The sequence below is a fragment of the Macrobrachium nipponense genome, chromosome 33 (genome assembly GCF_015104395.2).
Source record: "Macrobrachium nipponense isolate FS-2020 chromosome 33, ASM1510439v2, whole genome shotgun sequence".
Taxonomy (NCBI): Eukaryota; Metazoa; Arthropoda; class Malacostraca; order Decapoda; family Palaemonidae; genus Macrobrachium; species Macrobrachium nipponense.
In genome coordinates, this window is record NC_087219.1 from 30,712,915 (window position 1) to 30,725,414 (window position 12,500).

At 35.9% G+C, this 12,500-nt stretch overlaps 1 protein-coding gene across 1 annotated transcript in view; it reads left to right on the forward strand.

Moving 5' to 3' along the window:
* Positions 1-4,783: 4,783 nt before the first annotated feature.
* The window catches only part of LOC135202810 (mucin-2-like), a 29,689-nt gene continuing 21,972 nt past the window's right edge, over positions 4,784-12,500 (forward strand). The window contains exon 1 of the mRNA XM_064232271.1: positions 4,784-4,940. Coding sequence (XP_064088341.1) covers positions 4,784-4,940 — 157 coding nt within the window. The remainder of the gene's footprint in view (positions 4,941-12,500) is intronic.

The window sequence follows — 12,500 nt, forward strand, 5'->3', positions numbered from 1 at the left end:
CTCACAAGGCTGTCACGAGAGGTATAAGTTAACGCCGCGAATTACATATTAAAGGACAGTTATAATGAAGACCATTAGACATTTGCTAAAATAATTCCATTGTATTGATATAGAAATATTTTATATAAACAAATATTTTCTTATAAGGTCTGTTCCTACCATTAAAATCATATCAGTATTTTAAACCACAAAAAATTACAGTTATTTAAGAAACTAAAATAATCCATCGTACTGAGAGATATTTTATATATAAAATATATTCATATCAATATTCTAAACTGCTGATAAGTACAGTTATCTAAAAAAAATTACTAAAAGCAATAAAGAGTATATTCTCAATATTTTAAGCCATTGAAAGGTAGCTACAGTTATTTAAGAAATTACTACTAAAAATAAATGTAAAGCAAACCACTAGACATTTGAATGTAGTCCCCCATAATATCTAAAATTATGTCACGTTATAAACTACATCTAAGTCATACTTACCAGGAAAAAAATAAATAAAAAAAAGTGGTCACGCAATCAAAGCATCGGTAATGAACAGGTAGGTCCTTGAGTGGCTACTGACCGCCAACACACCTGGCGTCCCTTCGCAAAACCGCCACGCGCCGGCACCAAAGACTCCATCGAGGCGTTCGAATCCTTGCATTCGGCACGAACTAGAGACTAAGTTCTCGCCTATTCCTCTCGTATCCTAATAATACTTCACAGGCATGCGTATCTTGATCATTAAATCATTACAGTTCATTAAGAAGTATTCATTTTAACGTATGCTCATTAGCTAAACGAGAAGTGATTTGGGAATCTGTTCTGTTCTCGAGAGCAGGATTCCGAACACGGCTTCGAGTTATATGGAGGAGAGACGTTTTGCGTGCGATAGTGACCCATCAGGCGTCGTAGAGGGAAGAAGTGGTTGCCCTCTTCTCTTTCCTCCTCACATGCCTTGTACTACATTACGGCAGTCGCTGAAGATACAGATAGTGAGAAATTTAATAGTTTACAAACATTATTCAGTGAAAACGCTTCGTAACTCGAGTGATGATTGTATATTTAATTTAGATAAGTTAAAGGACGTGATTTCCTAAACTTTGATATTGTATCACAAATTGAGAAAATTAACTAGAGTTGAAAAAGTGCAAAATTCATGTTTGGTTTATTAAAGTGCTCGGCCGTCTGAAAGTGAACTTCAATATGTTTGGACAGAAAAATATACTACGTTTGCGACAAACTTGTCTAATTGACTGCGGAGAATCTGTCTGACTGACTCTATAATTCTCTATCTTTCTTCAAATAATTCTCTTTTCTTTATTTGCTCCATAAATTTATTTCCTCTCTCCATCTCAGTTTCACCAAATATTTCCTCCACCAAGGGATCCACAACCACACTCGTTCCCTCTTTATCATTCTATTGCGGGCGTAATAAATGGTCGGCTTCCCTATTTCAAGAAAATGCGTTCACATTATATATATATATATATATATATATATATATATATATATATATATATATATATATATATATATATATATATATATATATATATATATATATATATGTATATGCATGCATAATAAATATAAACCATTCGTTCAGTCTGGATTGGGATAGTTTATGGACAAAATATATATAAAAAAAATAATCGGAATAAAGACGAAAAACCAAATTTGTGACCAGAAGAAAGTAAAAACAATCTACGAATGAATAATAATAATAATAATAATAATAATAATAATAATAATAATAATAATAATAATATCGTTTCTGAAATTCCTCTAAATTAGTAACCACAATGGAACTCCAAGTTAGTCATATGTTCGTTTCGACATTTCCATATGACACAGCTGACCTCGACATGAATCATTTGTTAATGTTTTGTTTCCTCATGTTTTCTAGAAAACTGACGAGAACAGCAAGAATTGTGCTTGTTATAAAAAAAAACATGTATTAGAAAAAGCAACGTTCTGGAATCGGCCTTTTTTTTTTTTCATAAATGTCATTGAAATGAAAATATAATATGATAATAGTTACCTACCCGGGTGTGAATTATATTTGCAAGGCTCAATAAAGGTTGTAATTCTCTCTCTCTCTCTCTCTCTCTCTCTCTCTCTCTCTCTCTCTCTCTCTCTCTCTCCAAGATGATTTTGTATTTAAGTATGCAAAGCATTAACTTCCTTCTCTCTCTCTCTCTCTCTCAAGATGATCTTGTATTTAAATATGCAAGCATTAGCTCCCTTTAATCGCCTCTCACTCTCTCTCTCTCTCTCTCCCTCTCTCCTCTCCCTCTCGTCTCCTTCTCCTCTCTCTCTCTCTCTCTCAAGATGATTTTGTATTTAAGTATGCAGCATTCTTCCTTCTCTCTCTCTCTCTTCTCTCAAGATATCTTGTATTTAAATATGGCAAGCATTGCCTCCCTTTCCTCTTGACTCTCTTCCCCCCCCCCCCATCTCTCTCTCCTCTTCTCTCTCTCTCTCATCTCTCCGCTCTCTTCTCTCCTCTCTCTCTCGTCATCTCAAGATGATTTTGTATTTAAGTATGCAAGCATTAACTTCCTTCTCCTCTCCTCTCTCTCCAGATGATCTTGTATTAATTGAAGCATTGCCTCCCTTTACTCTCTCCACTTTCTGTCTTTCTCTCTCTCTCTCTCTCTCTCCTCAATCCTCTCTGCTCTCTCTCTCTCTCTCTTCTCTCAAGATGATTTTGTTTTAAGTATGCAAGCATTTAACTTCCATTCTCTCTCCCCTCTACTCTCCTCAAGATGATTCTTGTATTTTAATATGCAAGCATTTGCCTCCCTTTCCTCTCTCCCCCCCCCCCTCTCTCTTCTCTCTCTCTTTCAAGATGATCTGATCTTGTATTTAGGTATGCAAGCATTTCCTTCCTTCTCTCTCTCTCTCTCTCTCTCTCTCTCTCTCTCTCTATCTATCTATCTATCTCTCTCTTTCTTTTCTTTCTGTCTTTCTCTCTCAAGATGGTTTTGTATTTAAATATGCAAGCATTAAACCTTTCTCTAGCTCTCTCTCTCTCTCTGCGCTCCTCGATCTCAAGATGATCTTGCATTTAGGTTGGCCCTCCCCCCCCTATCCCCCGCAAAAAACAACATTCCCTCTCTCCTACCTCTCTCTCTCTCTCTCTCTCTGTCTTCCCTCTTCAGATGATCCTGTAATTAGGTATGCAAGCATTACCTTCCTTCTCTCTCTCTCTCTCTCTCTCTCTCTCTTCTCTCTCTCTCTCTCTCTCTCGGTCTACTCGTCTCTCTCTCTCTCTCTCTCTCTCTCTCGGAGAAATCCAGTTCCACGTATCTCCTCGTCCAGCTTGGTACGAGTGAGAGTGTTAAGGCTTGACGCAAAGAATGCGCAACCCGAGGTGATAATATCATATGGAACTCATTTCCTTAAAAGCTTATTAAGAAAGCTCTTCCCTAACTGCGGAAACCAATTATAAAGGCTTATTACCAAACCAAAACTAAGAGCGGTCCATATCTGTAATAATAATGGTTCAGTTCAGCATAATAATCTAAATATTTCATCTTTCTGTATTTCCCTTGGCCTCCTCTGACTTCTTTTTAATGAACACCTTAATATTCTTTGGAAGCTTGAATTTCAAGTCAATGGCCCCTGTGATAGGCTTGTCACATAATAATAATAATAATAATAATAATAATAATAATAATAATAATAATAATAATAATAATAATAATAATAATAATAATAACTTACCTCAGAGGATTCTTGTGGACGATTAATATCAGGTGTTGCAGGAACGTAAATATCATTGAATTAATTCCAATATACCAATATCATCTCTAGAAGGAAGTGAATTATATTCAGTAAAATTCGAAAAATAATTAATTGTTTGCCTGCCTGAATTAATAAACGTTCGTCTTTTGTTTTGAATTAAGAACAACGGTTTATTTTTCGTTACGAATCTTCGTGTAGATGAATTTTTCTCTTATCGCAGGAATGTATGAAACTAGAAAAAAAAAGTCTGCATGTAAAACTTGAAATGAAACAATGCGAGGAAGACTGTCTTTAAAGAAGAAACAAAATGCCTATCAATATCTTTTCTGAAAAACCTATAAAGAAGATCCTTATATATCTAAAGGTTTGAAAAATGATATCTTGAAAGATAATACCCATTAATTGTTTTACTCAGTAACTTATAAAGAGTATTCTTATATACTTACAAGTTTGAAAAACATCTCGAAATTAGCGTCGGTTAGAACCACATCGTAGCCTGAACATCAGATAACAATATCTTGAAATATAATATCCATCAATTTCCTTATTCAATAATTTTCAGTAACTTCTAAACAGTATCTCTATATATCTCCAGGTTTGAAAAAAATTTCGAAATTAGCGTCAGTAAGAACCGCATCGTAGCCTGAACTTCAGGTATAATATTCCCAGCCTTGTGACAGAAAAACCACAGTGAACTTATTAACAGAACTTTCTTCTGTAAATATTCTTGGCTCAATGACAGAAAAATAACAGTGAATTTATTGACAGAACTTTCTCCTGTAAATATTTTTGGCCCGCTGACAGAAAAAACACAGTGAATTAATTGACAGAACGTTCTTCTGTAAATATTCTTGGCTCTCTGACAGAAAAAAAATTCTTGACTCTGACAGGAAAACCCACTGTGGATTTATTGACAAAATGGCCTCAGAGCAAAGAAAATGAAGCTGTGTCACAAGAACAGGTAATCAGATGCGAGGAGAGTCCTTCTCGAAGAGGCTGGAGGTGGCGTGAGTGATCTCCAATTTGCGGCCGGTGTCCAACGACTATGAGGTTCCTTCACTTCCAGCGCTTGCAAGCGCCCTGCGTCGCCTTCTGCTGGCTCTTCGTCTTCTTCTTGGTCTTCCTAGCAGGAGGAGGAGGAAGAGGGGGAGGAGGAGGAGGAGGCTGGGGACCAACATTCGCTTCCGCTCGACCGTTCAAAGGTAATGTCAAGGACCCCGCAGTTTCTGAAATAGTCGAATGACTTGGCATCTAAGAGTCTCTTGGGAAGTCGTGCCCTCAGTGCAGCTCATGCGGTGCACTGTAGGCATCACTCACGGTTCCTTGCAGCGTCCCTTCCTTAGGCCCCTTGATGCTACAACCCCTTCCATTCCTTTTTTACAATACCTCCGTTCGTATTCTCTTTCTTTCATCTTATTTTCCTTAACCTTCTCCTGACAAATGATTCATAATGCAGGCCATTTTACTATTAATTTCTGTTTCAGCGCTGATGACCTCATAGGCCCCAAGGCTTGGCCTTTGGCCCAAATTCTAAATTCTGTTCTGCTCTTGTGGTTACTTTAATGGTCAGTCATTAATAGAATCGTTTTGAGGTTTAACCAATTTTTCCTAGAGCGATGATTACGTATTTAACTAGTATCATTAAGGATACTATCACTATCAGAGCGATTTTGATGATGATCAGGAGAGAATGGGAACACAGAATGAGATAGCGAATTCTCAAGTCTTATAATTGAAAGATACGAATGAGGAGATTTCCATTAGCGTGCGCGCGCTTGCGAATGTGTTTGTTTGTTTATGCGTTTTTATAAGACGAACGAGTGATTGAATTCATGAAAAAACAGCACCTCTGACCAAATTTGCAACTCTACACGGAAAGGATATGAAATGCGAGATTTCCATTTGCGTGCGTGTGCATGCGTGCGTGCGTGTATGTGTTTTTTTTTTTAAGGCGAACGAGTGATTAAATTCATAAAAATCAATATATAACCTTTGACCTAATTTGTAAGTGGACGAACTCTACCCGGAAAAGATATGAAATGCGATATTTCCATTTGCGTACGTGAGCGCGCGTGCGTGTATGTTCGTTCGTGCGTATGTGCGTGTTTTCAAAAGACGAACGAACAATTAAAACCATAACAAAGCAATAACCTTTGACCTAATTTGTAACTAAACGAACTACACACCGTGAGAAACTGTACAGTTCACTTCTAGCACGATTTTGACCTTCGCGGTTAGACCCTGTTGCGACTTGGCCCTCCAAAGGAAATAAATAAATAAATAAATAAATGCGTAACAAACAGTACTGCTCAACAAATGTCATGGACAAGTTACAACAAATGCCAGCCTTGCATTTTAAGATATTCGGTTGTAAGGGGTTTAGTCAGACAAACGTCTTAATATCATTTTTAGTTTCTATTATTAAAATATATTCAATCTTGAAATCGAACTAGGAAATATATTCAAAACGTTCACAGGGGAATGTGATAATGTATTTCTTCTGTTTTCAGAATAAATTACAATTATATTTTATTATTCATTATAACTTAACATGCTTCGTAGGTATACAGTTTCTGTCCTTTTGCTGTTCTTTTATATACATCTATTTTATATTAATATATATATATATATATATATATATATATATATATATATATATATATGTGTGTGTGTGTGTGTGTGTGTGTGTGTGTGTATGTATATATGTATATATATAGATATATATTAATATATATATACTATATATATACCAGATAATCTATCCCATAAAATATATATATATATATATATATATATATATATATATATATATATATATATATATATATTACAGTTGTGAGAGAGAAGGGTAATTTACCATTTTAGCAGGTGGGTTCAATGGACCATAATAATACAAAATAAAGGTATTTGAATGAGAATACGATCAAACAAGATTTAAATATAATAATGCAAAAATTATTTACAAAACATTACAATTAGACACAAATGCCATAAAGGACAGGAATGACACAATGGGACAAAATAAATGACAAATGACAACCACGCCTCGAAAAGTAATCAGACTGGAAATTAAGAACACTTGAAACCAAGCGCAATTCGTTATTAAACCCTTACAACAATATCACTTATACTTAGCTTATAGATACATCACAATAAAGTGGACTGCTTCCCTGCCGGACACCAAAGTCCTTGGTTTTAGTTGCTGAGTGGAGACTGATTCAAAATTACATTTAGGGGTCGAAGAAATTTAGGATGGGAGGAGCAAGTAAGAACAAGGAGTGTGAAACAAGACAAACAAGTTTCTGGGAAAGGACAATGGAAAGTGGTATACAGGGGAAAACAGTCAGGCAAAATATGTACAATAATTACAATAATGTGGAATTAAGGTTTTAATAATATAGATATATATATATATATATATTATATATATACTATCTATATCTATATATAATACTATAGTATATATATAAGATATAGATATATATTATATATATATATATATATATATATATATATATATATATATATATATATATATATATATATACGACTGGTAAAAATGTTCTGTAACAACAGAATTCCATCTAATAAAAGGAGCCCATAAAAACACCAAAATGTAGAGAGAAAAGTACTATATTTCAGAGACTGCTGTCTCTCTCTTACAGGTATATGAATGAGAAAAGTTTACAGAAAGGTGGTATTTATACCAAGAGATTCGTCCACAAGTAAGCCAATTTAGGTCACCCCCGCTGATAATCTTCCTTTAATCTTCTTAAGCGTTGGTTGATTGAACACTGCGTCGACGATATCTGATATCCAATTCCCTTTTGAGATGTTCATTACCTGCTTCTCTTTTATTAAGGCCGATTCCATCATTTGACTCTTGTACCGGCAGTTGCTGCTATAAATTACACGTGACATATTCCAGTTTATTCTATGGTTATGTTCATTTATATGGTTGAAAATAGCCGAGTTCTGTTGTCCATACCTAACTGACCGTTTGTGTTGTATTAATCTCTGGGGAAGTGATTTACCTGTAAATCCGATGTAAGATTGGTCACAGTCCTGGCATGGGATCTCATATACCCCAGAGTCTTTGGGAGATGTCTTTTGTTGGACGTTAATCAGGGATTTGGCTAAGGTATTTGGGTAGGTAAATGCAAAAGGGTTGGATTTCCCAAGGGTGTGAGTTACTCTCTTAATCGTCTCCAGGTGGGGAATTTTTATTTTATTGTTGGGTGTGTCTCTGGTCTTGTCTTTAGGGGGTCGGTAGAAAATTACGTTTGCTTTTTGAATTGCTTTCTCAATTATATGGTCAGGATACTTTAAAGATGAAAGTTGCTTGCGAATTAGTTCCAATTCTTTTTCCAGGAAATCTGGGGAACAAATTCGTAAGGCTCTTAAGAATAGGTTGCTAGCTACACCTATCTTGATAGTATTGTCATGATAGCTAAAGTAGTGAATATATGAAAGTGAGAACGTTGGTTTTCTGTATATGGTAAATTTGTATTCTGTCGTGTCTCTGATTATTAAAACATCAAGAAAAGGAATTTTGTTGTCTGTTTCCCATTCAACTTTAAATTTGATGCTGGGCACTAATGCGTTTAATTTTGAGAGGAATTCATTAAATTACCCCACTTATTATCCCAAAATGTTATTAGGTCATGTCATCCACGTATCTCATCCACAGCATGTTGGGTTTTATTGCATTAATTACTGTAGTTTCAAAGTATTCCATGTACAGATTGGCTAAAATAGGACTTAAAGGACTACCCATACTACACCCAAATTTTTGCTTGTAGAATGATTCCCCGAATGAAAATACGTTATTAGATGCACATAATTCAACTAACTTTATTATTTTGTCAAGTGCCAATCTGTACATGGAATACTTTGAAACTACAGTAATTAATGCAATAAAACCCAAAAACATGCTGTGGATGAGATACGTGGATGACATACTAACATTTTGGGATAATAAGTGGGGTAATTTTAATGAATTCCTCTCAAAATTAAACGCATTAGTGCCCAGCATCAAATTTAAAGTTGAATGGGAAACAGACAACAAAATTCCTTTTCTTGATGTTTTCATAATCAGAGACACGACAGAATACAAATTTACCATATACAGAAAACCAACGTTCTCACTTTCATATTCACTACTTTAGCTATCATGACAATACTATCAAAGATAGGTGTAAGCTAGCAACACCTATTCTTAAGAGCCTTACGAATTTGTTCCCCAGATTTCCTGGAAAAAGAATTTGAACTAATTCGCAAGCAACTTTCATCTTTAAAGTATCCTGACCATATAATTGAGAAAGCAATTCAAAAAGCAAACGTAATTTTCTACCGACCACCTAAAGACAAGACCAGAGACACACCCAACAATAAAATAAAAATTCCCCACCTGGAGACGATTAAGAGAGTAACTCACACCCTTGGGAAATCCAACCCTTTTGCATTTACCTACCCAAATACCTTAGCCAAATCCCTGATTAACGTCCAACAAAAGACATCTCCCAAAGACTCTGGGGTATATGAGATCCCATGCCAGGACTGTGACCAATCTTACATCGGATTTACAGGTAAATCACTTCCCCAGAGATTAATACAACACAAACGGTCAGTTAGGTATGGACAACAGAACTCGGCTATTTTCAACCATATAAATGAACATAACCATAGAATAAACTGGAATATGTCACGTGTAATTTATAGCAGCAACTGCCGGTACAAGAGTCAAATGATGGAATCGGCCTTAATAAAAGAGAAGCAGGTAATGAACATCTCAAAAGGGAATTGGATATCAGATATCATCGACGCAGTGTTCATTCAACCAACGCTTAAGAAGATTAAAGGAAGATTATCAGCGGGGGTGACCTAAATTGGCTTACTTGTGGACGAATCTCTTGGTATAAATACCACCTTTTCTGTAAACTTTTCTCATTCATATACCTGAAGAGAGAGACAGCAGTCTCTGAAATATAGTACTTTTCTCTCTACATTTTGGTGTTTTTATGGGCTCCTTTTATTAGATATATATATACATATAACAAACCGTTTCCCCAATCGAGGAATGACTACAAAGAGGACGTATACAAATTTCAACCTATTACCTTTCTCCCACACAAACACAAACAAACACACACACACAAGTACACTCAAGTAGAGAGAGAGAGAGAGAGAGAGAGAGAGAGAGAGAGAGAGAGAGAGGAAGACTGGGTTAGCTACTAGTGGGTGAAGAGGGAGAGAGAGAGAAGATAGGAACCAATTATACCTTCCAGGTAACCAAAAATTGCAAAAGTCGATCTTCAACAACACCTTGTAAGCCTTCTCCTTCACCAGGTAAACAACGGTTAATTCCCTCATAATCGCTTTACAGTTAAGCCTTCGCAGACTTTATGAAGCTGTAAAACTTAAGTCGTAATGTCAGAAGTGCAAACTTCTTTGCGAGAAGCAGAAGTTTGTGCTTTTAACTCTGAGGTCTTTTAACTCTGAGGTCTTTTAACTCTGAGGTCAATATATTATACAAAAACTTCTCCGGTAGCGTGTATGTACGTTTGACTACGCTCACATACACACAAACAACACGCACATACACAGACATATACATACTATATATAACACATGAAGTAGTATAACTATGTATGCGTGTGTGAGTTCTCACATATACAAAGAAAATGAGATGTTTTGACTGAGTGAGTTTAAAAAGTACAACTAATTGTAACAACAGCAATAACAATGTGATCTTACTATGATTAACATAAAAGGAACATTCTCTCTCTCTCTCTATCTATCTATCTATCTATCTCTCTATCTATCTATCTGTCTATCTACCTTTAATAAAATGTTCCTTCTATAATTAACATAAAAAGGTTATTACCTCTCTCTCTCTCTCTCCCTCTCTCTCTCTCTCTCATAAACTACTCCTATAATTAACATAAAAAGGTTATTATCTCTCTAATAAAATGCTCCTTTTATAATTAAAGTAAAAAGGTTATTACCACTCTCTCTCTCTCTCTCTCTCTCTCTCTCTCTCTCTCTCTCTCTCTCTGATAAAATGCTCCTTCAGTAATTAACATTAAAAGATTATTACCTCTCTCTCTCTCTCTCTCTCTCTCTCTCTCTCTCTCTCTCTCTCTCTCTCTCATAAAATGCGTCTTCTATAACTAACATTAAAAGATTATTACTCTCTCTCTCTCTCTCTCTCTCTCTCTCTCTCTCTCTCTCTCTCATAAAATGATTCTTCTATAATTAACATTAAAAGGTTATTGCTTCTCTCTCTCTCTCCTCCTCCTCCTCCTCCTCCTCCTCCTCCTCCTCCTCCTCCTTTATCAACTCGTTTAATCCGCATCACACTAATCGACCTAAAACCCCACAATTAAAAAAAAAAAAAACGAAGTCAACGAACTTTCTTAAGATGCACAAGTCCCTTTGCAAGTCCATCAACAGCAGCTGCTTGATGAGGCAAAAGAAATGATCTCACCAGAAAGAGAGAGAGAGACACACACGCGCATCCTGCAAGACCTCGTGACGTCACTGTAAACACAAGAAGAAAATTGAAATGGTTCTCACGCAAGAGTGGGTCAGTCTGCCATTCAGTCAGTCTCCAAAGCAAATTACGAATTCTTTTAAAGACTTAATGACTGGTTTCCGTGGGTCTATTAAGTGTCTCTGCCACGTGAGATGATGGATTTGAAAGTGGCTGGCTTCCTCTTTGGGAATTGCATACCTGTGCATGAATGCACTGCCGGGATGCACGAGTTAGTGAGTTTTTATCTGTGTACAAGATGCATGCATGAAGATATTAATGCATATGGAAGTTGCTTACCAATATGGTTGCATACGTGTGCATAAATGCACTTCAGCAAGGTGCATGCATGCATGCATTATGTTAGTACATATGGAGGTTGCTTACCAATGTGGTTGCATACGTGTGCATAAATACGCTTCAACCAAGCGCATGCATGCATGAAGATGTCAATGCATATGGAAGTTGCGTACCAATGTGGTTGCATACGTGTGCATAAATGCACTTCAACAAGATGCATGCATGCATGAAGATGTCAATGCATATGGAAGTTACCAATGTGGTTGCATACGTGTGCACAGATGCACTTCAGCAATGTGCATGCATGCTTGCATGGAAATGTAAATGCGTATATCAATGTATGATTACAAAATGTATGCAATAAATGTTTCCCTTTTAAGATACAAAAATGCAGAATTAATTTCTAATTACTGAAATGATAAGGATTCAAACACCCCATCATCCCATCTCCATTTTAGTGTATTCATGTATGATTTCATGCATACACACACACACCCACACATACACAAACACTAAAATACACTAGACACCATGATCTAATGGTCATGACATTTGCCTTATCGTCGAGGAGGATCGAGGTAGGACAATTTTACCTTTTACCACTTCTGCTAAATCTCACTATAATTAAACTGACCCACTTAGTGAGTATTGTACCTGTAAGTTGGATAACTGTGGTGATTCGCAATGAATGTGGTAAATGGTATGAAAGAGCAGCCTTATTTTCAGAGCACTTGCTGAAAATTGAAGAGATAGCCATTTTGAGAATATATATAAATATATATATATATATATATATATATATATATATATATATATATATATATATAAACACGCATTAAGCTACAAATATCTAATTCGCTCTCCGTGATTCATACGTATACACGCATTAAGCTACAAATGTCCTTTGATAGCTAATCCGCTCTACTTC